The sequence below is a fragment of the Pristiophorus japonicus genome, chromosome 2 (assembly GCF_044704955.1).
Source record: "Pristiophorus japonicus isolate sPriJap1 chromosome 2, sPriJap1.hap1, whole genome shotgun sequence".
Taxonomy (NCBI): Eukaryota; Metazoa; Chordata; class Chondrichthyes; family Pristiophoridae; genus Pristiophorus; species Pristiophorus japonicus.
Window position 1 is genome coordinate 89,951,961 of NC_091978.1, and position 27,034 is coordinate 89,978,994.

Genomic DNA, 27,034 nt, shown 5'->3' on the forward strand with positions numbered 1-27,034 from the left:
TCTACTGGTCAGGTGGGCAGAGCAGTGGCAAATGGAATTTAATTCAGAGAAGTGCGAGATGATGCACTTTGGGAGGACTAAAAGACAGACAGACAGACATTAAGCGGTAGGCCACTTAATAGTGTAGATGAACAAAGGGACCTTGGAATGCTTGTCCACAGATCCCTGAAAGTAGCAGGCCAGGTCGATAAGGTGGTTAAGAAGGCATACGGAATGCTTGCCTTTATTGGCCAAGGCACAAAATATAAGAGCAGGGAGGTTATGCTTAAATTGTATAATACTTTGGTTAGGCCCCAGCTAGAGTACTGCGTGCAGTTCTGGTCACCGTATTATAGGAAGAACATAATTGCACTAGAGAGGGTGAAGAGTGTTGGGTATAGAAACATAGAAAATAGATGCAGGAGTAGGCCATTCGGCCCTTCTAGCCTGCACCGCCATTCAATGAGTTCATGGCTGAACATGCAACTTCAGTACCCCATTCCTGCTTTCTCACCATACCCCTTGATCCCCTTAGTAGTAAGGACTACATTTAACTCTTTTTTGAATATATTTAGTGGATTGGCCTCAACAACTTTCTGTGGTAGAGAATTCCACAGATTCACCACTCTCTGGGTGAAGAAGTTCCTCCTCATCTCTGTCCTAAATGGCTTACCCCTTATCCTTAGACTGCGACCCCTGGTTCTGGACTTCCCCAACATTGGGAACATTCTTCCTGCATCTAACCTGTCTAAACCCATCAGAATTTTAAACGTTTCTATGAGGTCCCCTCTCATTCTTCTGAACTCCAGTGAATACAAGCCCAGTTGATCCAGTCTTTCTTGATAGGTCAGTCCCGCCATCCCGGGAATCAGTCTGGTGAACCTTCGCTGCACTCCCTCAATAGCAAGAATGTCCTTCCTCAGGTTAGGAGACCAAAACTATACACAATACTCCAGGTGTGGCCTCACCAATGCCCTGTACAACTGAAGCAACACCTCCCTGCCCCTGTACTCAAATCCCCTCGCTATGAAGGCCAATTTGCCATTTGCTTTCTTAACCGCCTGCTGTACCTGCATGCCAACCTTCAATGACTGATGTACCATGACACCCAGGTCTCGTTGCACCTCCCCTTTTCCTAATCTGTCACCATTCAGATAATAGTCTGTCTCTCTGTTTTTAACCACCAAAGTGGATAACCTCACATTTATCCACATTATATTTCATCTGCCATACATTTGCCCACTCGCCTAACCAAGTCACTCTGCAGCCTCATAGCATCCTCCTCACAGCTCACACTGTCACCCAACTTAGTGTCATCCGCAAATTTGGAGATACTACATTTAATCCCCTCGTCTAAATCATTAATATACAGTGTAAACAGCTGGGGCCCCAGCACAGAACCTTGCGATACCCCACTAGTCACCGCCTGCCATTCTGAAAATGTATGTATAACATAAGTATACTCCCTGTACACTATGTACAGTTACATAAGACTACTGGATGTACCTTCACACTGTATACACTATGCTTGTACCACCATAAGAACACAAGAACTATTAGGAACAGGAGTAGGCTATCTAGCCCCTCGAGCCTGCTCCGCCATTTAACAAGATCATGGCTGATCTGACCGTGGACTCAGCTCCACTTACCCGCCCACTCCCCGTAACCCTCAATTCCCTTATTGGTTAAAAATCTATCTATCTGTGATTTTGAATACATTCAATGAGCTAGCCTCAACTGCTTCCTTGGGCAGAGAATTCCACAGATTTACAACCCTCTGGGAGAAGAAATTCCTTCTCAACTCGATTTTAAACTGGCTCCACCGTATTTTGTGGCTGTGCCCCCTAGTTCTAGTCTCCCCGACCAGTGGAAACAACCTCTCGGCCTCTATCTTGTCTCTCCCTTTCATTATTTTAAATGTTTCTATAAGATCACCCCTCATCCTTCTGAACTCCAACGAGTAAAGATCCAATCTACTCAATCTATCATCATAAGGTAACCCCCTCATCTCCGGAATCAGCCTCGTGAATCGTCTCTGTACCCCCTCCAAAGCTAGTATATCCTTCCTTAAGTAAGGTGACCAAAACTGCACGCAGTACTCCAGGTGCAGCCTCACCAATACCCTATACAGTTGCAGAAGGACCTCCCTGCTTTTGTACTCCAGCCATCTCGCAATGAAGGCCAACATTCCATTCGCCTTCCTGATTACCTGCTGCACCTGCAAACTAACTTTTTGGGATTCATGCACAAGGACCCCCAGGTCCCTCTGCACCGCAGCATGTTGTAATTTCTCCCCATTCAAATAATATTCCCTTTTACTGTTTCTCTCTCTCTCTCTCTCTCTCTCTCTCTCTCTCTCTCTCTCTTCTTCCCCCCCCCCCGCCCCCCAAGGTGGATGACCTCACACTTTCCGACATTGTATTCCATCTGCCAAATCTTAGCCCATTCACTTAACCTAGCCTCTGTGTGTCCACGACACAACCCGCTTTCCCACTAATCTTTGTGTCATCTGCAAATTTTGTTACACTACACTCTGTCCCATCTTCCAGATCATCTCTGTATATTGTAAACAGTTGTGGTCCCAGCACCGATCCCTGTGGCACACCACTAACCACCAATTTCCAACCTGAAAAGGACCCATTTATCCCGACTCTGTTTTCTGTTCGCCAGCCAATTCTCTATCCATGCTAATACATTTCCTCTGACTCCACGTACCTCTATCTTCTGCAGTAACCTTTTGTGTGTCACCTTATCGAATGCCTTTTGGAAATCTAAATACACTACATCCATCGGTACACCTCTATCCACCATGCTCGTTATATCCTCAAAGAATTCCAGTAAATTAGTTAAACATGATTTCCCCTTCATAAATCCATGCTGCGTCTGCTTGATTGCACTATTCCTATCTAGATGTCCCGCTATTTCTTCCTTAATGATAGTTTCAAGCATTTTCCCCACTACAGATGTTCAACTGACTGGCCAAAAGTTACCTGCCTTTTGTCTGCCCCCTTTTTTAAAAAAAAAAACAGAGGCGTTACATTAGCTGCTTTCCAATCCGCTGGTACCTCCCCAGAGTCCAGAGAATTTTGGTAGATTATAACGAATGCATCTGCTATAACTTCCGCCATCTCTTAATACCCTGGGATGCATTTCATCAGGACCAGGGGACTTGTCTACCTTGAGTCCCATTCGCCTGTCCAGCACTACCCCCCTCTTGATAGTGATTGTCTCAAGGTCCTCCCTTCCCACATTCCTGTGACCAGCAATTTTTGGCATGGTTTTTGTGTCTTCCACTGTGAAGACTGAAGCAAAATAATTGTTTAAGGTCTCAGCCATTTCCACATTTCCCAGAGGATGCAACTGGTGGAGACCTAGGGGTCACCTGTACACAACAGGTAAACAGGTATAAAAGGGAACTCATTATGCTGTACCCTCACTCAGGAGCTGTAAAAAATGGACTAAGGTCACCACAGTTCAAGTACAATACCTTACCTCGTGGGGTAATGACTAGAGTGCTTAGACATAATACAGAGGAGCTTTACTAGGATGCTGCCTGGAAAGGAGAATCTTAGTTATGAGGACAGATTGGATAGGCCGAGTTTGTTCAGAGGAGACCTCATTGAGGTGCACAAAGTTTGAGGGGCCTGGACATAGTAGATAGTAAGGGTCTATTTCCATTGGTGGAGGGGGCATAGTTTTAAGGTGGTTGGTGGAAGGTTTAGAAGGGATTTGAGAGGGGGGCTTCTTTACGCAGAGGGTTGTGGGGATCTGGAACTCGCTGCCTAGAAGAGTGGTGGATGCAGAAACCCTCACCACTTTTAAGAGATGGTTGGATGGCACTTAAAGTGCCGTAACCTACAGGTTTACGGACCTCGAGCTGGTAATTGGGATTAGACTGGATGACCTTTTGTTGGCCAGCGCAGATATAATGGTAAGTACTGCAGGAAACAGAATACAGCCAGGGTGATCTCCTGGACTAGTTTCGATCGCCTGGATGGGTCAGAGGGAAATTTTCCCAGATATTTTCTCCCTAAATTGGCCTGGGTTTTGCCTCTCTCAGAAGATCACATGGCTCCGGTTGGGGTGGAGTGTAGATGTTTTTACTATAAGGGATGTTGCAGTGGTGTGGGGCGGACTGGTTAGGCTGGGTGCTCTTTGCCTTTCCGTCTGTCATGTATATAACCATCATGCAACAGTAATCTTCATGTAACTGTAAGCTTCATGCAACTCCTGTACACTGTATTTATACCCTAGAAATGCACACCCTGACCACAGGGGGTGAACTTGTGGGAGACACTCCTCACCTGGGTTTCCAGGTATAAAAAGGGGAGGTCCCACCCAGGGTCAGCACTCCTTGGTCCTGGGAATAAAGGTTATGGTCACAGTGATGGTGTCTGCAGTACATGCCTCGTGTGAATTTGTAGTAAGGTGCAGGGACACCACACCATCATTGTTCATGGGTTTGTATGTAACCTTTAGGGCGGCTAACGAAATGGCCTCCTTTTACGCTGTAAATTTCTATGTTTCTATCTTTACACTCATATTCAAATCCTCTTGCCATTTGCTTTCTTAATTGCTTGCTGGACATGCATGTTAACTTTCAGTGATTCGTGTACAAGGACACCCAGGTCCCTCTGACCAGCAACATTTCCCAATCTCATTTAAAAAATACTCTGCTTTGCCATTTTTCCTTTTTAAAAAAAAAAAGTGGATAACTTCACATTTCTCCACTTTATATTCCATTTGCCATAGAATCATATAAATTTACAGCACGAAGAGAGTAAATTTCGGCCCATCATGTCTGTGTCAGACGACAAAGAGCTATCCGGCCTACTCTCACTTTCCAGCTCTTGGGCCGTAGCCCTATAGGTTATGGCACTTAAGTGCACTTCCAAGTACTTTTAAAATGTGGTGAGGTTTTCTGCCTCTACCACCCTTTCAGGCAGTGAGTTCCAGACCCCCACCACCCTCTGGGTGAAGATATTTGCCCTCAAATCCCTTCTAACCCCCCCCCCCTCCCCCACCCCAAATTACTTTAAATCTGTGCTCCCTGGTGTTGACCCCTCTTCTAAGGAAAATAGGTATGTCCTAACCAATCTACCTAGGTCCCTCATAATTCTATACATCTCAATAAAGGTCTCCCCAATTAGGGATGGGCAATAAATGCCAGCCTTGCCAGTGACACCCACAACCCAGGAATAAAACAAATCAGTCTCTGGTTGAAAAGTTACCACTGATCTGAAGTGGGCAGATGTTAAACCTTTGAGGGATGTATTTAAGGAGAAGCCAGATAGGTGTACGAGGGAGAAAAGAATAGGATATACCAACAAGGTGAGGTGAAGCAGGGTGGGAGGGGGCTCGGGTGCAACAGAAACAGCAGCATGGACATGTTGCTGTGCTGCAGACCCAGTGAGCAACATGTCTTAAGCAGCGCCATTACCTGGGGATCGGGCACTGCCCTGCCTCGGCAAACAAACTCACACTAACGGGTGCACGACCAGCACCTGGGCCCTGAGCTGCTCAGACCCTGGGCCCTGAGCTGCTCAGACCCCAGCGTGTCTCTACCACCACCCCAACACCCCCCCCTCCTTTTTTCTTTCGGTCTTAATCGGTCCCGCCTGAACCTCAAAATAGCAGTGACTGCAGCATCGTCCAACACAGCACAGGCTCGGGGGACGGGGGGGTCGGGTGCGCACGGCGCAGGCAGGGCTTGGGGACGCACTTCCTCTCGCTCACGTGCCAGGCCCTGCCACGCGACGGTTGCAATTCAAATGCAGCCTAGAGCGCAAGTCGCAGGTCAGTGCATGTGCGCCCACCCGCCTGGGGGAGCGGGGGGCGGATGAGGGTCACAGGTCACGGCCATTGACTACTCACTCTTTGCTTTGTTGAGGTGCAGCGAGTGGTCAGAATCTGGCCCACTGAAAACCTTCCCTGGATACACATGGCTTCCCGTGTAGTGTTGCTCCCTCTTGGTGGCTTTTACACAGGTAACGACCTCCACCAGCAGACTGGCAATGAACAGAACTGTGCATGGCCTGCCCATTCCATTAGCCATGTTCTTGCACACTCACTTAGCCTGTCTATATCCCCTTGAAGCCTTTTTGCATCCACCTCACAACTTAAATTCCCACCTGACTTTGCATCATCAGCAAACTTGGATATATTACACTTTGTCCCCTCATCCAAATCATTGATATAGATTGTGAATGAATAGCTAAGGCCCCAGCACTGATCAGAGTTACAGGCTGCAACCCAAAATTGACCCGTTTATTCCAATCTCTGTTTTCTGTCCATTAATCAATCCCCAATCCATACTAGTATAGTACCTCCAATCCCATGAGTCCTAATTGTGTTTAATAACCTCTTGAGACAGCTTTTCAAATGCCTTTTGAAAATCCAAATACACCACATCCACCAGTTCCCCCGATGTATTCTGCTCAATACAACCTCAAAAAGCTCCAGTAAGTTTGTCAAACATGATTTCCCTTTCATAAATCTGAGTTGACTCTGTCCAATCCTATTATTATTTTCTAAGTGCCCTATTGCCACGTCTTTAATAATAAATTCTAGCATTTACCCTACTACTGATGTCAGACTAACGAGGTCTGTACTTTCCCATTTTCTCTCTCCCTCCTTTCTTAAATAGTGGGGTTAAATTTGCTACCTTCCAATCCATGGGAACCTTTCTAGAATCTATGGAATTTTGGAAACTGGCAACCAGTCAGACTCAGACAATTATGACACAGGAGGCAGCCATTCAGTCCATCTTGTCTGTCGGTCGAAAAAGAGTTACCCAGCCTAATCCCACCTTACAGCACTAGGTCCGTAACCCGATAAGTCATGGCTCTAAGTGCATATCCAAGTACTTTTTAAATGTGATGAGTGTTTCTGCCTCAATCACCCTTTCAGGCAGTGAGTTCCAGACCCCGCCTCTCGGTGAAAATGTTTTCATCATCTCCTCTCTAATCCTTCTATCAACTACTTCAACAAATCTATGTCCCCCTCTGCTAAGGGAAATAGAGTGAATAGGAAGGACCTATCTAGGCTCCTCATAATTTCACACACCTCAATTAAATCTCCCCTCAGCCTCATATGTTCCAAAGAAAACAACCCCAGCCTATCCAATCTTTCCTCAGCAAAAATTCTCAGTCCTGGCAACATCCCCATAAATCTCCTCTGTACCCACTCTAGTGCAATCACATCTTTCCCTAATAGGTCCAATTCATTCATTCGTTATCCTCTTGCTCTTTATGTAATTATAAAACATCTTTGGGTTTTTTTTAAATTATACTTGCCAGTATGTTTTCATGCCCTCTCTCTGCTTTCCTAATTTCCTTCTTAATTTCACCCCTATACTTTCTATACTCTTCGAGGCTTTCTGCAGTATTGAGCGCTCAATATCTGATACAAGCTTCCTTTTTTGCCTTATCTTACCCTTTGCTTCCTGCCACTGAATCAATGCACCTTGTCATCCAGGGGAACAGTTCTATCCTTTTCTTTATGGGAATATGTTTACCCTGAACCCCATGTATCTCCCTCTTGAATACCTCCCACTACTCGGATCTTCAAGTTGCTGTTTCCAGTCTACTTTTGCAAAATCACTTCTCAACCTAGTAAAATTGGTCTCTCGTCTCCCACCCCCCCACCCCCCAAAATTAGAACCTTTACTCCTGTTTTATCTCCGTTCTTATCTATAATTTTGCTAAAACTAACTGAATTATGATCACCACCACAAAAATGTTCTCCCACTGATGCTCCTGCCACGTGCCCAGCTTCATTTCATCAAAATAAATCCAGAACTGGCCCCCTCCCTCCTGTTGGGCATGAATAAGAACATAAGAATTAGGAACAGGAGTAGGCCATCGAGCCCCTCGAGCCTGTTCCGCCATTCAATAAGACCATGGCTGATCTGGCCATGGACTCAGCTCCACTTACCCGCCCGCTCCCCGTAACCCTTAATTCCCTTATTGGTTAAAAATCTATCTATCTGTGATTTGAATACATTCAATGCGCTAGCCTCAACTGCTTCCTTGGGCAGAGAATTCCACAGATTCATAACCCTCTGGGAGAAGAAATTCCTTCTCAACTCGGTTTTAAATTGGCTGCCACGTATTTTGAGGCTGTGCCCCCGAGTTCTAGTCTCCCCGACCAGTGTAAACAACCTCTCCGCCTCTATCTTGTCTATCCCTTTCATTATTTTAAATGTCTCTATAAGATCACCCCTCATCCTTTTGAACTCCAATGAGTAAAGACCCAGTCTACTCAATCTAATCATCATAAGGTAACCCCCTCATCTCCGGAATGAGCCTAGTGAATCGTCTCTGTACCCCCTCCAAAGCTAGTATATCCTTCCTTAAGTAAGGTGACCAAAACTGCACGCAGTACTCCAGGTGCGGCCTCACCAATACCCTGTACAGTTGCAGCAGGACCTCCCTGCTTTTGGACTCCATCCCTCTCGCAATGAAGGCCAACATTCCATTCGCCTTCCTGATTACCTGCTGCACCTGCAAACTAACTTTTTAAGATTCATGCACAAGGAAACCAAATTTTAATTTGATTTTACGTTTTAAAGTTTAATTTGTTTTCATTGCCGGTGCTTTTAGTGTCCCCCTCCCCTTTTATAGGGGGCACTGGAAAAATTTGATTTTAGCGCCCCAAAAAAAAACGAAAAAAAAAAGGGGCCTTGAAAATGTCTGCTGTGTCACCCAGGCGGGTGGCATGGTTTTAATGTTTATGTTTATTTTCAGGTAAACTCAAAAGAGTTTCATGCACAAGGACCCCCAGGTCCCTCTGCACCGCAGCAGGTTGCAATATCTCCCCATTCAAATAATATTCCCTTTTACTGTTCCCCCCCACCCCCACCGCAAGGTGGATGACCTCACACTTTCCGACATTGTATTCCATCTGCCAAACCTTAGCCAATTCGCTTAACCTATCTAAATCTCTTTGCAGCCTCTGTGTCCACGACACAACCCGCTTTCCCACTAATCTTTGTGTCATCTGCAAATTTTGTTACACTACACTCTGTCCCATCTTCCAGGTCATCTCTGTATATTGTAAACAGTTGTGGTCCCAGCACCGATCCCTGTGGCACACCACTAACCACCAATTTCCAACCTGAAAAGGACCCATTTATCCCGACTCTCTGTTTTCTGTTCGCCAGCCAATTCTCTATCCATGCTAATACATTTCCTCTGACTCCACGTACCTCTATCTTCTGCAGTAACCTTTTGTGAGTCACCTTATTGAATGCCTTTTGGAAATCTAAATACACTACATCCATCGGTACACCTCTATCCACCATGCTCGTTATATCCTCAAAGAATTCCAGTAAATTAGTTAAACATGATTTCCCCTTCATAAATCCATGCTGCGTCTGCTTGATTGCACTATTCCTATCTAGATGTCCCGCTATTTCTTCCTTAATGATAGTTTCAAGCATTTTCCCCACTACAGATGTTCAACTGACTGGCCAAAAGTTACCTGCCTTTTGTCTGCCCCCTTTTTTTAAAAAAAAATAGAAGCGTTACATTAGCTGCTTTCCAATCCGCTGGTACCTCCCCAGAGTCCAGAGAATTTTGGTAGATTATAATGAATGCATCTGCTATAACTTCCGCCATCTCTTTTAATACCCTGGGATGCATTTCATCAGGACCAGGGGACTTGTCTACCTTGAGTCCCATTAGCCTGTCCAGCACTACCCCCCTCGTGATAGTGATTGTCTCAAGGTCCTCCCTTCCCACATTCCTGTGACCAGCAATTTTTGGCATGGTTTTTGTGTCTTCCACTGTGAAGACCGAAGCAAAATAATTGTTTGACGTCTCAGCCATTTCCACATTTCCCATTATTAAGTCCCCCTGCTCATCTTCTAAGGGACCAACATTTACTTTAGTCACTCTTTTCCATTTTATATATCTGTAAAAGCTTTTAATATCTGTTTTTATGTTTTGCGCAAGTTTACCTTCGTAATCTATCTTTCCTTTCTTTGTTGCTTTTTTAGTCATTCTTTGCTGTTGTTTAAAATTTTCCCAATCTTCTAGTTTCCCACTAACCTTGGCCACCTTATACGCATTGGTATTTGATTTGATACTCTCCTTTATTTCCTTGGTTATCCACGGCTGGTTATCCCTTCTTTTACCGCCCTTTTTCACTGGAATATATTTTTGTTGCGCACTATGAAAGAGCTCCTTAAAAGTCCTCCACTATTCCTCAATTGTGCCACCGTTTAGTCTGTGTTTCCAATCTACTTTAGCCAACTCTACACTCATCTAACTGTAGTCCCCTTTGTTTAAGCATAGTACCCTCGTTTCTGACACAACTTCCTCACCCTCAATCTGTATTACAAATTTAACCATACTGTGATCACTCCTTCAGAGAGGATCTTTTACGAGGCGATCATTTATTTTTCCTGTCTCATTACACAGGACCAGATCTAAGATAGCTTGCTCCCTTGTCAGTTCTGTAACATACTGTTCTAAGAAACAATCCCGTATGCATTCTATGAATTCCTCCTCCAGGCTACCCCGTGCAATTTGATTCGACCAATTGATATGTAGGTTAAAATCCCCCATGACTACTGCCATTCCTTTTTCACATGCCTCCATTATTCCCTTGATTATTGCCCACCCCACCGTGAAGTTATTATTTGGGGGCCTATAAACTACGCCCACCAGTGACTTCTTCCCCTTATTATCTCTAATCTCCACCCACAATGATTCAACATTTTGTTCATTAGAGCCAATATCGTCTCTCACAACTGCCCTGATGTCATCCTTTATTAACAGAGCTACCCCACCTCCATTCCCTTCTTATCCATCTTTCCGAATCGTCAGATACCCCTGTATGTTTAATTCCCAGTCTTGGCCACCCTGCAACCATGTTTCTGTAATGGCCACCAAATCATACCCCTTTGTAATGATTTGTGCCGTCAACTCATTTACTTTATTTCGAATGCTGCTTGCGTTTAGGTAGTGTTTTAATCCTAGTTTTTAAAACCATGATTTTTAGTTTTGACCCCTCCTGCAGCCCCTTTATATTCAGTGGCCCTTTTTGTTTTTTGCCTTGGGTTTCTCTGCCCTCCACTTTTACTCATCTCCTTTCTGTCTTTTGCTTTTGCCTCCTTTTTGTTTCCCTCTGTCTCCCCTTCATTGATTCCCATGCCCCTGCCATATTAGTTTAACTCCTCCCCAACAGCACTAGCAAACTCTCCCGCATGGACATTGGTTCCGGTCCTGCCCAGGTGCAGACCGTCCGGTTTGTACTGGTCCCACCTCCCCCCAGAACCTGTTCCAATGCCCCAGGAATTTGAATCCCTCCCTGCTGCACCACTGCTCAAGCCACGTATTCATCTGCGCTATCCTGGGATTCCTACTCTGACTAGCACGTGGCACTGGTAGCAATCCCAAGATTACTACTTTTGAGGTCCTACTTTTTAAATTTAGCTCCTAGCTCCTTAAATTCATCTCGTAGGACCTCATCCTTTTTTTTACCTATGTCGTTGGTACCAATGTGCACCACGACAACTGGCTGTTCTCCCTCCCTTTTTAGAATGTCCTGCACCCGCTCCGAGACATCCTTGACCCTTGGACCAGGGAGGCAACATACCATCCTGGAGTCTCGGTTGCGGCCGCAGAAACGCCCATCTATTCCCCTTACAATTGAATCCCCTATCACTATCGCTCTCCCACTCTTTTTCCTGCCCTCCTGGACCATCTACGGTGCCATGAACTTGGCTGCTGCTGACCTCCCCTGATGAGTCATCCCCCTCAACAGTACTCAAAACAGTGTATCTGTTTTGCAGGGGGATGACCGCAGGGGACCCCTGCACTACCTTCCTTGTACTGCTCTTCCTGCTGGTCTTCCATTCACGAGCTGGCTGTGGACCCTTCACCTGTGGCAAGACCAGCTCGCTACACGTGCTACTCACGTCATTCTCAGCATCGTGGATGTTCCAGAGTGAATCCACCCTCAGCTCCAATTCCGCAACGTGGACCGTCAGGAGCTGGAGGTGGACACACTTCCCGCACATGTAGTCGTCTGGGACATCAGAAGTGTCAGAGTTCCCACATGGTACAGGAGGAGCATATCACGTGACCGAGCTCTCCTGCCATGACTTAACCCTAAGATACACTTAAATTGGCAACAACATTAACAAGTTACTTACTTGTGGATAATGCATCCACTATCTCTATAACCACTTCTTTCAAAACCCTAGGATGTATGTCATCAGGTCTAGTGGATTTATTGGCTTTCAACCCCAATAATTTCTCCAGTACTTTTTTTTTTACTAATACCATTTCATTTCAATTCCTCAATCTTGCTAGACCCTTAGTTCTCCACCATTTCTGGGAGATATTTTGCGGCTTCTTCTGCGAAGACAGAAAGTATGTATTTAATTTCTCTGCCATTTCCTTATTTCCCCATTATAATTTCTCCTGCCTCAGCCCATAAGGGACTCAGTTACTTTCAATAATCTTTTCCTTTTTACATACCTAGAGAAGATTTTACAGTCTGTTTTTATGTCTCTCGCTAGCTTACTCTCATTCTATTTTCTGTTTCATCAATTTCTTGGTCATCCTTTGCTGAATTCTAAAATCCTCCCAATCTTCAGGCTTACTACTCTTTTTGGCAACATTATAAGCCTCTTCCTTGATGCAAGTTAGGTCATGGACAGCAGAGTTTTGGACAACTTCAAGTTTATGGAGGGTAGCATGTGGGAGAATGACAAGGAGAGCATTATAATACTCAAGTCTAAAAAGGTAACTGAGGCATGGATGAGGGTTTCAACAGCAGATGACCTGAGGCAAGGGTGGAGTCAAGCAATGTTCCAGAGATGAAAATAAGCTGTCTTACTGATGGCACAGATAGGTGGTCGGAAGCTCGGTTAAATATGACACCAAAGTTGCGAACAGTCTGGTTCAGCCTCAGACAGTTGCCAAGGAGAGGGATGGAGTAGATGGCTAGGGAACGGAGTTTGTGGCAGAGACCAAAGACAATGGCTTCAGTCTTCCCAATATTTAATTGGAGGAAATTTGTGCTCATCCAGTACTGGATATCGGACAAGCAGTCTGATAATTTAGAGAGACTGTAGAGGAGTCGAGAGAGATGGTGGTGAGGTAGAGCTGGGTGCCGTCAGCGTACATATGGAAACTGATGCTTTGTTTTCGGACGGTGTCACCAAGGAAGCATGTCGATGAGAAATAAGAGGTGGCCAAGGGTAGATCCTTGGGGGTGGGGGGGTACCAAGGGTAACGGTGCAGGAGTGGGAGGAGAAGCCAGTGTAGGTATTTCTCTGGCTATGATTTAGATAAGAATGCAACCAGGTGAATGCATTCCCACCCAGCTGGACGATAGTAGAGAGGCGTTTGAGGATGGTGTGATCAACCGTGTCAAAGGCTGCAGATAGGTCAAAAAAGGACATGTAGGGTTAGTTTACCTTTGTCACAGTCGCATAGGATGTCATTTGTGATTTTGATAAGAGCTGTTTTGTTACTATGGCAGTGGCAGAAACCGGATTGGAGGGATTCAAACATGGAGTTCTGGGAAAGATAGGCACAAATTTGGGAGGCGACATGTTCAAGGACTTGAGAGTAAAGGGAGATTGGAGATGGGGCGGTAGTCTGCAAGGACTGAGGGAGTCAAGAGTTGTTTTTTTTTTTTTGAGGAGAGGTGTGATGATGGAAGATTTCAGAGAGAGGGGGACAGTACCCGAGGAGAGAGAATCGTTAACAATATCAGCTAAAATGGAAGCCAGGAAGGGAAGTTAGATGGCCAGCAGTTTAGGGGGAATAGGTTCGAGGGAGCAGGAGATGGGTCTCATGCACAAGATGAACACTCAGAAGTGAAAAACCTGGTTAATTTTTCTCCTCCCTAGCTGAGGACAGAGGAGGATAATAGTAACAAACTAAATCCTGATCAGATAACTCAATTCAAGTCTGGGACATTCAAGTCTGTTACCTTTATCCATTCAGCCAACCAACTATTGACAAAGCCTCAGATTCATAGAATTTATGGCACACAAGGAGACCACTCAGCCCATTTTTAGCCAGCACAGACACAAAGAGCTATCCAAAATAAGCACACTTTCCAGCTCTTCATCTGCAGCCCTACAGGTTACGGCACTTCAAAGTGTGTATCCAAGTACTTTTTAAAATGTGATGTGGGTTTCTGTCTCTACCACCCTTTCAGGCAGTGAGTTCCAGACCCCCATCACCTGAAAAACATTCTCCTCAACTCCCCTCTAATCCTTTTAATTATTTTAAATCTATACCCCTTGGTTATTGACCACTCTGCTAAGGGAAATAGGTCCTTCCTATCCACTCGAATTACTCCAGTCATAATTTTATACACCTCAATTAAGTCTCCCCAATCCCAACGAAAACACCAGCCTATCCAATCTGTTCTCATAGCTAAAATTATCCAGCCCTGGCAACATCCTTTTAAATCTCCTCTGTACACTCTCTAGTGCAATCACATCTTTCCTGTAATGTGGTGACCACAATTGTACACATTACTTGAACTGTGGCCGAACTAGTGTTTTGTACAATTCAAGCATAACTTCCTTGCTCTTATATTGTATGCCTTGGCTAATAAAGGAAAGTATCCCATATTTCTTCTGAACTACCTTATCTACCTGTCCTGCTACCTTTAGGGATCTATGAACATGCACTCTTAGGTCCCTCTGTCCCTCTACACTTCTCAGTATCCTACCATTTATTGTGTATTCCCATGCCTTGTTAGCCCTCCCCAAATGCACTACGTCACACTTCTCCAGATTGAATTCCATTTGCCATTTTTCTGCCCACCTGACCAATCCATTTTGATCTTCCAGCAGTCTACAGCTTTCTTCCTCACTATCAGCCAAACGGCCAATATTTGTATTGTGTTTTCCACTGGAGTGCAGTTCCATGAGCGACAGTTAATCACTTTGCTCAAATGACCAATATTCATGTGCGAACCTTGAAAATAAAGCACTGCAGTATGGCCAACTGTGGAAGATATCCCAATTAAGTCTGATATAGGTAATGACCTGTGTTTTGGTCCTGAACTCTAAGTTTGGCCAGATAGACCCAAATAATCTTTTTCAGTCCCAAACATATCTGTGTTCCTCACTTGGCATCCAAATATGCACTAGCATTAAAGGATATCTATCAGGGATGAGGCCAGATTTTGTATTTCCTTACTTGGAGCACTGCAACCAATCGCAGCATCTTTGCCACAGCACCAGCTTAAATCAGTTAACTCAATACAGACTGGGAACTGACTTGCTAACTTTGAGATGGTTGCGATTCTTAAATTCGAACAACACAACTGATCTTGCCTGATCCGTTCATCATATTCACAGTTTCTCCCCAGGAAGTGTTTAGGACAAACACAAAAACTGCCAAGTACGCATGTGCCTCCATTCTGACAACAACTCCTGTTCAGTCTGCTACCTAGGGAGAGAGAAATAAATTAAACATTTGAAATATAAAAATTAATATATACATTCCTGCCAGGGTGTCCCTAGAGATGGAGTACACAGTGTCTAGGATCGTATGTTGCCACCCTGGTGCAAGGGTCAAGGATGTCTCGGAGCGGGTGCAGGACATTCTGAAAAAGGAGGGTGAACAGCCAGTTGTCGTGATGCACATTGGTACCAACGATATAGGTAAAAAACAAAGGGATGAGGTCCTACGAGACGAATTTAAGGAGCTAGGAGCTAAATTAAAACATAGGACCTCAAAAGTAGCAATCTCGGGATTACAGTGCCACGTGCTAGTCAGAGTAGGAATCGCAGGATAGCTCAGATGAATACGTGGCTTGAGCAGTGGTGCAGCAGGGAGGGATTCAAATTCCTGGGGCATTGGAACCGGCTCTGGGGGAGGTGGGACTAATACACACCGGACGGTCTGCACCTAGGCACGACCGGAACCAATGTCCATGGGGGAGTGTTTGCTAGTGCTGTTGGGGAGGAGTTAAACTAATATGGCAGGGGGATGGGAACCAATTCAGGGAGACAGATGGAAACAAAATGGAGACAAAAGCAAAGCACAGAAAGGAGATGAATAAAAGTGGAGGGCCGAGAAACCCAAGGCAAAAAACAAAAAGGGCCACTGTACAGCAAAATTCTAAAGGGTCAAAGTGTAATAAAAAGGCAAGCATAAAAGCTCGGTGCCTCAATGCAAGGAGTATTCGGAATACAGGAGAGGGCTCTGAGCTAGTTAGAATGGGTGAGAGCTCAGATGAACAGGATCCCAAGAAAGAATGCAAAAGGCAGGAGGCAACAGAGCAGAGTAGCACTGGGGTAAGTGTAAACCACAAGGTGATAGGAAGGGACAATATGTATGAATATAAAAGGGGCTGCAGGAGGAGTCAAAACTAAAAATCATGGTTTAAAAACTAGTATTAAAACACTCTACCTAAACGCACGCAGCATTCGAAATAAAGTAAATGAGTTGACGGCGCAAATCATTACAAATAGGTATGATATGGTGGCCATTACAGAAAAGTGGTTGCAGGGTGGCCAAGTCTGGAAATTAAACATACAGGGGTATCTGACAATTCGGAAAGATAGACAAGAAGGGGAAAGAAGGTGGAGTAGCTCTGTTAATAAAAGGATGATATCAGGGCAGTTATGAGAGACGATATTGGCTCTAATGAACAAAATGTTGAATCATTGTGGGTGGAGATTAGAGATAATAAGGGGAAAAAGTCACTGGTGGGCGTAGTTTATAGGCCCCCAAATAATAACTTCACGGTGGGGCGGGCAATAATCAAGGGAATAGTGGAGGCATGTGAAAAAGGAACGGCAGTAATCATGAGGGATTTTAACCTACATATCAATTGGTCGAATCAAATCGCACGGGGTAGCCTGGAGGAGGAATTCATAGAATGCATACGGGATTGTTTCTTAGAACAGTATGTTACAGAACCTACAAGGGAGCAAGCTATCTTAGATCTGGTCCTGTGTAATGAGACAGGAAAAATAAACGATCTCCTCGTAAAAGATCCTCTCGGAATGAGTGATCACAGTATGGTTGAATTTGTAATACAGATTGAGGGTGAGGAAGTAGTGTCTCAAACGAGCGTATTATGCTTAAACAAAAGGCGACTACAGTGGGATGAGGGCAGAGTTGGCTAAGTAGACTGGGAACATAGACTAAATGGTGGCACAATTGAGGAACAGTGGAGATTTTAAGCAGCTCTTTCATAGTACTCAACAAAAATATATTCCAGTGAAAAAGGGCGGTGAGAGAAGGGATAACCAGCCGTGAATAACCAAGGAAATAAAGGAGAGTATCAAATTAAAAACCAATGCGTATAAGGTGGCCAAGGTTAGTGGGAAACTAGAAGATTGGGAAAATTTTAAACGACAGCAAAGAATGACTAAGAAAGCAATAAAGAAAGGAAAGAGAGATTACGAAAGTAAACTTGCGCAAAACATAAAAACAGATAGTAAAAGCTTTTACCGATATATAAAACGGAAAAGAGCGACTAAAGTAAATGTTGGTCTCTTAGAAGATGAGAAGGGGGATTTAATAATGGGAAATGTGGAAATGGCTGAGACCTTAAACAATTATTTTGCTTCAGTCTTCACAGTGGAAGACACAAAAACCATGCCAAAAATTGCTGGTCACAGGAATGTGGGAAGGGAGGACCTTGAGACAATCACTATCACTAAGGGGGTAGTGCTGGACAGGCTAATGGGACTCAAGGTAGACAAGTCCCCTGGTCCTGATGAAATGCATCCCAGGGTATTAAAAGAGATGGCAGAAGTTATAGCAGATGCATTCGTTCTAATCTACCAAAATTCTCTGGACTCTGGGGAGGTACCAGCGGATTGGAAAGCAGCTAATGTAACGCCTCTGTTTAAAAAAAGGGGGCAGACAAAAGGCAGGTATCTATAGGCCAGTTAGCTTAACATCTGTAGTGGGGTAAATGCTTGAAACTATCATTAAGGAAGAAATAGCGGGATATCTAGATAGGAACAGTGCAATCAAGCAGACGCAACATGGATTCATGAAGGGGAAATCATGTTTAACTAATTTACTGGAATTCTTTGAGGATATAACGAGCATGGTGGATAGAGGTGTACCAATGGATGTGGTGTATTTAGATTTTCAAAAGGCATTCGATAAGGTGCCACACAAAAGGTTACTGCAGAAGATAAAGGTATGCGGAGTCAGAGGAAATGTATTAGCATGGATAGAGAATTGGCTGGCGTACAAAGCAGAGAGTCGGGATAAATGGGTCCTTTTCGGGTTGGAAATTGGTGGTTAGTGGTGTGCCACAGGGATCGGTGCTGGAACCACAACTGTTTACAATATACATAGATGATCTGGAAGAGGGGACAGAATGTAGTGCAACAAAATTTGCAGATGACACAAAGATTAGTGGAAAAGCAGGTCGTGTAGAAGACACAGAAAGGCTGCAGAGAGATTTAGATAGGTTAAGCGAATTGGCTAAGGTTTGGCAGATGGAATACAATGTCGGAAAGTGTGAGGTCATCCACCTTGGGGAAAGAAAAAAAAAAAAAACAGTAAAAGGGAATATTATTTGAATGGGGAGAAATTACAACATTCTGCAGTGCAGAGGGACCTGGAGGTCCTTGTGCATGAATCCCAAAAAGTTAGTTTGCAGGTAATCAGGAAAGCGAATGGAATGTTGGCCTTCATTGCGAGAGGGATGGAGTACAAAAGCAGGGAGGTCCTGCTGCAACTGTACAGGGTATTGGTGAGGCCGCACCTGGAGTACTGAGTGCAGTTTTGGTCACCTTACTTAAGGATATACTAGCTTTGGAGGGGGTACAGGGACGATTCACTAGGCTGATTCCGGAGATGAGGGGGTTACCTTATGATGATAGATTGAGTAGACTGGGTCTTTACTCGTTGGAGTTCAGAAGGATGAGGGGTGATCTTATAGAAACATTTAAAGTAATGAAAGGGATAGACAAGATAGAGGCAGAGAGGTTGTTTCCACTGGTCAGGGAGACTAGAACTAGGGGGCACAGCCTCAAAATACGGGGGAGCCAATTTAAACCGATTTGAGAAGGAATTTCTTCTCCTAGAGGGTTGTGAATCTGTGGAATTCTCTGCCCAAGGAAGCAGTTGAGGCTAGCTCATTGAATGTATTCAAATCACAGATAGATAGATTTTTAAACCAATAAGGGAATTAAGGGTTACGGGGAGCGGGCGGTTAAGTGGAGCTGAGTCCACGGCCAGATCAACCATGACCTTTTTGAATGGCAGAGCAGGCTCGAGGGGCTAGATGGCCTACTCCTGTTCCTAATTCTTATGTTCTTATGTCTACCGGTACGCTCGCGGCCTTCCACAAGAGGTGGACACCAGAGGGACTGGAGTGCATCATCAATTTAAATTTAAAGACCAGGAAAATGATTTTGTACCCTGCTGCATTTGAAAATCTGGATACAATGTTGAGAAACACCCCACCCCCCCCAAAAAAGCAATTGGCAATTGGAGGATATTCACATTGAGAGTCAGGGTCAGTTTTGGTCAGTCTTGTGGGTGGTCAGTTTGTCGATGGAGATTCCTTTGCACAGATGGGTTTGATGGACAGACATAAAATATTGAGGCTACTTGGACTATTGTAGTTATGTGCATAACTCACTTGCATCCAAAGCTCCATTATCTGTTATGGTATGTAATTTGATTACACCAAGATTACATGTGCATCTGGGTGCAAATATGGAGGAAATTCCAGGCCACAATCTAGTCATGTATCTCATTGATGTTTGTGGAACCTTGCTGTGCGCAAATCGGCTGCTGCATTTCCCTACATTACAACACGTCAAATATACTTCATTGGCTGTAAAACACTTTGGGGCGTCCTTCTGTCGTAAAAGGTGCTCTCGAAATGCAAGTCCTTTCCTTTTTATCACTGTTGCCTCAGAGAATTTTACCACCAATCAGAACAACAATGCCAGTTATGGCACATGTTGAGCGAGGTGGCTCATCAGGGGAAGGCATCAGCAGCCAAGTTCATGGCATCAGGGGTGACTCTGCTGCACAGGAGGGCAGGAAAAAGAGTTGGAGAGTTATAGTGATAGGGGATTCTATTGCAAGGGGAATGGCTAGGCGTTTCTGCAGCCGCAAATGAGACTCCAGGATGGTATGTTGCCTCCCTGGTGCAAGGGTCAAGGATGTCTCGGAGCGGCTGCAGGGCATTTCTGGAGGGAGACGGTGAACAGCCAGCTGTCGTGGTGCATATAGGTACCAACGATGTAGGTAAAAATTGGAACGAGGTCCTACAAGCTGGATTTAGGCAGCGAGGAGATAAATTAAAAAGTAGGACCTCAAAAAAAGTAGTAATCTCAGGATTGCTACCAGTGCCACATGCTAGTCAGAGTAGGAATAGCAGGATAGTTCAGATGAATATGTGGCTTGAGGAATGGTGCAAGGGGAACAAATTCAAATTCCTGGGACATTGGAACCAGTTCTGGCAGGAGGGGGGCGGGGTGGTGAGATGGGACCAGTATAAACCAGATGGTCTGCACCTGGGCAGGACTGGAACCGATGTCCGAGGCAGAGTGTTTACTAGTGCTGTTGGAGAGGGTTTAAACTAATATGGCAGTGGGATGGGAGTCTATGCAGGGAGGCAGAGGGAAGGAAAAAGGGGGCAGAAGCAACAGGTAGGAAGGAGAAAAGTAAGAGTGGAGGGCAGAGACATCAAGGGCAAAAATCAAAAAAGGGCCACATTACAACATAATTCTAAAAAGGACAAAGAGTGCTAAAAAAAAACAAGCCTGAAGGCTAAGTCTCAATGTGAGGAGCATTTGTAATAAGGTGGATGAATTAACTGCGCAGATAGCTGTTAACGGATATGATGTAACTAGGATTACAGAGACATGGCTCCAGGTGACCAAGGCTGGGAACTCAATAGTCAGGAGTAGCCAATATTCAAGAAGGATAGACAGGAAGAAAGAGGTGGCATTACTTGTTAAATAGGAGATTAACAATAGTAAAGAAGCACATTAGCTTGGATGATGTGGAATCTATATGGGCAGAGCTGCGAAACATCAAAGGGCAGAAAATGTTAGTGGGAGTTGTGTACAGACCACCAAACAGTAGTAGTAAGATTGGGGAAGGCATCAAAAAGGAAATTAGAGATGCATGCAATAAAGGTACAGCAGTTATCATGGGTGACTTTAATCTACATATAGATTGGGCTAACCAAACTGGTAGCAATACTGTGGAGGAGGATTTCCTGGAGCGTATAAGGGATGGTTTTCTAGACCAATATGTTGAGGAACCAACTAGAGAGCAGGCCATCCTAGACTGGGTCTTGTGTAATGAGGGGGGATTAATTAGCAATCTTGTCGGGAAGAGTGATCATAATATGGTAGAATTCTTCATTAAGTGACATAATTAATTCAGAGACTGGGGTCCTGAAATTAAAGAAAGATAACTTTGATGGTATGAGACATGAATTGGCTAGGATAGACTGGCAAATGATACTGAAAGGGTTGATGGTAGGTAGGCAATGGCAGACATTTAAAGATAACATGGATGAACTACAAGAATTGTACATCCCTGTCTGGCATAAAAATAAAACGGGGAAAGTGGCTCAACCGTGGCTAACAAAGGAAATTAGGGATAGTGCAAAATCCAAGGAAGAGGCATATAAATTGGCTAGAAAAAGCAGCAAACCTGAGCACTGGGAGAAATTTAGAATTTAGTAGAAGAGGACAAAGGGCTTAATTAGAAGGGGGAAAATAAGAGTACGAGTGTAAGCTTGCAGGGAACATAAAAACTGACTGCAAAAGCTTCCATAGATATGTGAAGAGAAAAGGATTAGTGAAGACTAATGTAGGTCCCTCGCAGTCAGAATCAGGTGAATTCATAATGGGGAAACAAGGAAATGGCAGACCAGCTGAACAAATACTTTGGTTCTGCCTTCTCTAAGGAAGACACAAATAACCTCCCGAAAATACAAGGGGACCGAGGGTCTAGCAAGAAGGAGAAACTGAGGGAAATCCTTATTAGTCAGGAAATGGTGTTAGGGAAATTGATGGGATCGAAGGCAGATAAATCCCCAGGGCCTGATGTACTCTGGGATGCAGACTTTCAGGAAGTGGCCCTAGTGTCCATTTTCCAACATTCCTTGGACTCTGGATTAGTTCCTATGGATTGGAGGGTAGCTAACGTAACCGCACTTTTTAAAAAGAGGAGAGAGAGAGAAAACAGGGCATTATAGACCGGTTAGCCCGACATCGGTAGTAGGGAAAATGCTGGAATCAATTATTAAAGATGCAAGCGCAGCACATTCGGAAAGCAGTGACAGTATTGGTCCAAGTCAGCATGGATTTATGAAAGGGAAATCATGCTTGACAAATCTTCTAGAATTTTGTGAGGATGTAACTAGTAGAGTGGATAAGAGAGAACCAGTGGATGTTATCATGGGCGACTTTAATTTACATATAGATTGGGCTAACTAAACTGGTAGCAATGCGGTGGAGGAGGATTTCCTGGAATGTATTAGGGATGGTTTTCTCGACCAATATGTCGAGGAACCAACCAGAGAGCTGGCCATCCTAGACTGGGTGATGTGTAATGAGAAGGGACTAATTAGCAATCTTGTTGTGCGAAGCCCCTTGGGGAAGAGTGACCATAATATGGTAGAATTCTTTATTAAGATGGAGAGTGACACAGTTAATTCAGAAACTAAGGTCCTGAACTTAAGGAAAGCCAACTTTGACAGCATGAGGCATGAATTGGCTAAAATAGACTGGCAAATGATACTTAAAGGGTTGACGGTGGATAGGCAATGGCAAACATTTATAGATCACATGGATGAACTTCAACAATTGTACATCCCTGTCTGGAGTAAAAACAAAATAGGGAAGGTGGCTCAACCGTGGCTAGCAAGGGAAATTAACGATAGTGTTAGATCCAAGGAATAGGCATATAAATTGGCCAGAAAAAGCAGCAAACCTGAGGACTGGGAGAAATTTAGAATTCAGCAGAGGACAAAGGGTTTAATTAGGAGGGGGAAAATAGAGTACGAGAGGAAGCTTGCCGGGAACATAAAAACCGACTGCAAAAGCTTCTATAGATATGTGAAGAGAAAAGGATTAGTGAAGACAAATGTAGGTCCCTTGTAGTCGGACACCGGTGAAATTATAATGGGGAACAAAGAAATGGCAGACCAATTGAACAAATACTTTGGTTCTGTCTTCATGAAGGAAGACACAAACAACCTTCCGGAGGTACTAGGGGACCGAGGGTCTACTGAGAAGGAGGAACTGAAGGATATCCTTATTAGGTGGGAAATTGATGGGATTAAAGGCTGATAAATCCCCAGGGCCTGATTGTCTGCATCCTAGAGTACTTGGGGAAGTGGCCCTAGAAATAGTGGATACATTGGTAATCATTTTCCAACAGTCTATCGATTCTGGAGCAGTTCCTATGGACTGCAGGGTTGCTAATGTAACACCACTTCTTAAAAGAAAAAAAGGAGGGAGAGAGAAAACAGGTAATTATAGACCTGTTAGCCTGACATCAGTTATGGGAAAAATGTTGGAATCAATTATTAAGGATGAAATAGCAGCGTATTTGCAGAGCAGTGACAGGATTGGTCCAAGTCAGCATGGATTTATGAAGGGGAAATCATGCTTGACAAATCTTCTGGAATTTTTTGAGGATGTAACTAGTAGAGTGGACAAGGGAGAACCAGTGGATGTAGTGTATTTGGATTTTCAAAAGGCCTTTGACAAGGTCCCACATAAGAGATTAGTGTGCAAAATCAAAGCACATGGTATTGGGGGTAATGTACTGACGTGGATAGAGAATTGGTTGGCAGACAGGAAGTAGAGAGTCAGGATAAACGGGTCCTTTTCGGAATGGGAGGCAGTGACTAGTGGCCTTCATAACTAGGGGATTTGAGTATTGGAGCAGGGAGGTCTTACTGCAATTGTACAGGGCCTTGGTGAGGCCTCATCTGGAATATTGTGTTCAGTTTTGGTCTCCTAATTTGAGGAAGGACATTTTTGCTACAGAGGGAGTGCAGCAAAGGTTCACCAGACTGATTCCAGGGATGGCTAGATGGACATACGAGGAGAGACTGGATCAACTGGGTCTTGATAAATTGGAGTTTAGAAGGATGAGAGGGGATCTCATAGATTCTGACGGGATGGGACAGGTTAGATGTGGGAAGGATGTTCCCGATGTTGGGGAAGTACACAACCAGAAGACACAGTCTTAGGATTAAGGGATAGGCCATTTAGGACTGAGCGGAGGAAAAACTTCTTCGCGCAGAGAGTTGTTAACCTGTGGAATTCCCTGCCGCAGAGAGTCGTTGATGCCAGTTCATTGGATATATTCAAGAGGGAGTTAGATATGGCCCTTACGGCTAAAGGGATCAAGGGGTATGGAGAGAAATCAGGAAAGGGGTACTGAGGTGAATGATCAGCCATGATCTTATTGAATGGCGGTGCAGGCTCAAATGGCCTACTCCTGCACCTATTTTCTATGTTTCTATGTGATGTATTTGGACTTTCAAAAAGCTTTTGACAAGGTCCCACACAAGAGATTAGTGTGCAAAATTAAGGCACATGGGATTGCGGGTAATGTATTGACGTTAGAGAACTGGGGTTGGCAGTCAGGAAGCAAAGAGTGGGAATAAACGGGTCCTTTTCAGAATGGCAGGCAGTGGCTAGTGGGGGTACCGCAAGGTTCGGTGCTGGGACCCCAGCTATTTACAATATATATATTAATGATTTAAATGATGAAGGAATTGAATGTAATATCCCCAAGTTTGCAGATGACACTAAGCTGGGTGGCAGTTTGAGCTATGGAGGAGGATGCTAAAAAGCTGCAGGGTGACTTGAACAGGTTAGGTGAGTGGGCAAATGCATGGCAAATGCAGTATAATGTGGATAAGTGTGAAGTTATCCACTTTGGTGGCAAAAACAGGAAGGTAGATTATCTGAATGGTGACAGATTAGTAAAAGGGGAGGTGCAACGAGACCTGGTGTCATGGTACATCAGTCATTGAAAGTAGGCATGCAGGTACAGCAGGCAGTAAAGAAAGCAAATGGCATGTTGGCCTTCATAGCGAGAGGATTTGAGTATAGTAACAGGGAGGTCTTACTGCAGTTGTACAGGGCTTCGGTGAGACCACACCATGAGTATTGTGTACAGTTTTGGTCTCCTAATCTGAGGAAGGACATTCTTGCTATTGAATGAGTGCAGCGAAGGTTCACCAGACTGGTTCCTGGGATGGCAGGACTGACATATAAAGAAAGACTGGATCGACTAGGCTTATATTCACTGGAATTTAGAAGAATATAAAATTGACAGGATTGGACAGGTTAGATGCAGGAAAAAATGTTCCCGATGTTGGGGGAAGTCCAGAACCAGGGGTCACAGTCTAAGGATAAGGGGTAAGCCATATAGGACCGAGATGAGGAGAAACTTTTTCACCCAGAGAATTGTGAACCTATGGAATTCTCTACCACAGAAAGTTGTTGAGGCCAGTTTGTTGGATATATTCAAAATGGAGTTAGATGTGGCCCTTATGGCTAAAGGGATCGGGGGTATGGAGAGAAGGCAGGAGTGGGTTACTGAAGTTGCATGATCAGCCATGATCAAATTGAATAGTGGTGCAGGCTCGAAGGGCCGAATGGCCTGTTCCTGCACCTATTTTCTATATTTCTAGTTTCTATGAAGATAAAAAGCATGGACACTCCAGATGAAGCAAATTTTCAAGAAGTAGATCCAATTAACTTCAGTAGCCCTACACATCCTGATATTTGAAAGCCAAAATTCAAACAAAATCTTAATACTCCCAATAGGCTGAATCCATACATTCGGGTTTATTCTATCCTGAACGATTAAAATATGTCCTTTTGTATATTTCTACAGGTAGGCACCAGTTATGATTCAGAAACAAGATTTTTCCTCCGAAGATTTCCCCATCCAGCAGGTAGTCGCTGTGTGGATGATAATAAAACCAAGTGAGTGTCGGGTATGTTTACTTAGTAAAGACTGATTTGTTTGGATAAGGATTAAAAAGCTGAGGAGAGATGATTGAAGATTTAATTGATCTGGAGAGGGAGGGTGGAATTGAAGCTAAACTCGGGTCAAGTTTACGACTTCTGTCCAAATATTGCAGTATCGCCTCCACGTTTTTTTCTGTTCATAATAAACCATTTTATAAAAGTGATCGGTTGCCGTTATTTAATAATTATGCATATTGGTAACTGACGACCAATCTCAAAATGCTGTAACTATGTACAGCACAAATACTTAAATCTTGTTGATGACCTCTAGCCTGTCCGATTGCTCTTACTTACTGTCCGTTAGTCCAATGAACGGTATGATCGCTCCACGGCTTCGAGATTTTCGGTCTTCCGCCTGTTCGTTGAATTGTTTAAAATGCCCGAAAGCGGAGCCGTGGGGTTTCTCGGTGTGTTTCTGAGCAGCCGGTTCGGAGGTACCTTTATCTTCACAATTTTGACCTTCACAGGCTGAAACTAACCAAACATATCCGCTGGACATTACTGGACGCCAAAAGAAATTGACTAATCTTGATACATCTTAGCAATGCAAATCACCATCATCATTTTCAACACTTACCAGCCCCAATCCCTGTCGTCTGTAAAGTGAACAGCACGATAGAGAAAACTCTTAAAATAAAAAGGGAAACCCACATTAATACCCAGAAATTCTACACCAAAACTTTGAGCCCGTCCATCATACTTTCAGCAAACTTACCGAGCGGCCCTTCCAAATTTCATTTTCTTTTTCCAGATATAATAATTCCTTCGTTTGAAATCCAACAACCCGTCAATTTCACCAGCTGGGTTTCAGAGAGAAGCCAGTGGGAGTTGCTGAAATCCTGTCTCTGCGCTTTCTGATCATTCTTCAACTGGAGCTAAACGATCAGCAATTAACAGTTAATTCTCACCTCCTGCCTCCTGAGTTTTCGGTAAACCAATGCAATCCTGAATGCCCGCCTCCTCATTCAAATCAGGATTTCCAGCATTTTCTGTTTTATTTCAGATTTTTCACCATTTGCAGTTTTCCCTCCCCCTTTTTATCTCTATATTCAGGCC

General features: G+C 44.2%; 1 protein-coding gene across 1 annotated transcript in view; it reads right to left on the reverse strand.

The window, feature by feature from the left end:
• The window catches only part of LOC139228812 (cryptic protein-like), a 33,268-nt gene extending 6,791 nt beyond the window's left edge, over positions 1 to 26,477 (reverse strand). The window contains exons 1-2 of the mRNA XM_070860207.1: positions 26,273 to 26,477; positions 15,299 to 15,413 (exon numbers count right to left, since the gene is read on the reverse strand). Of these exons, the coding sequence (XP_070716308.1) occupies positions 15,299 to 15,413; positions 26,273 to 26,477 (320 nt within the window). The remainder of the gene's footprint in view (positions 1 to 15,298; positions 15,414 to 26,272) is intronic.
• Between the last annotated feature and the right edge of the window lie 557 nt (positions 26,478 to 27,034).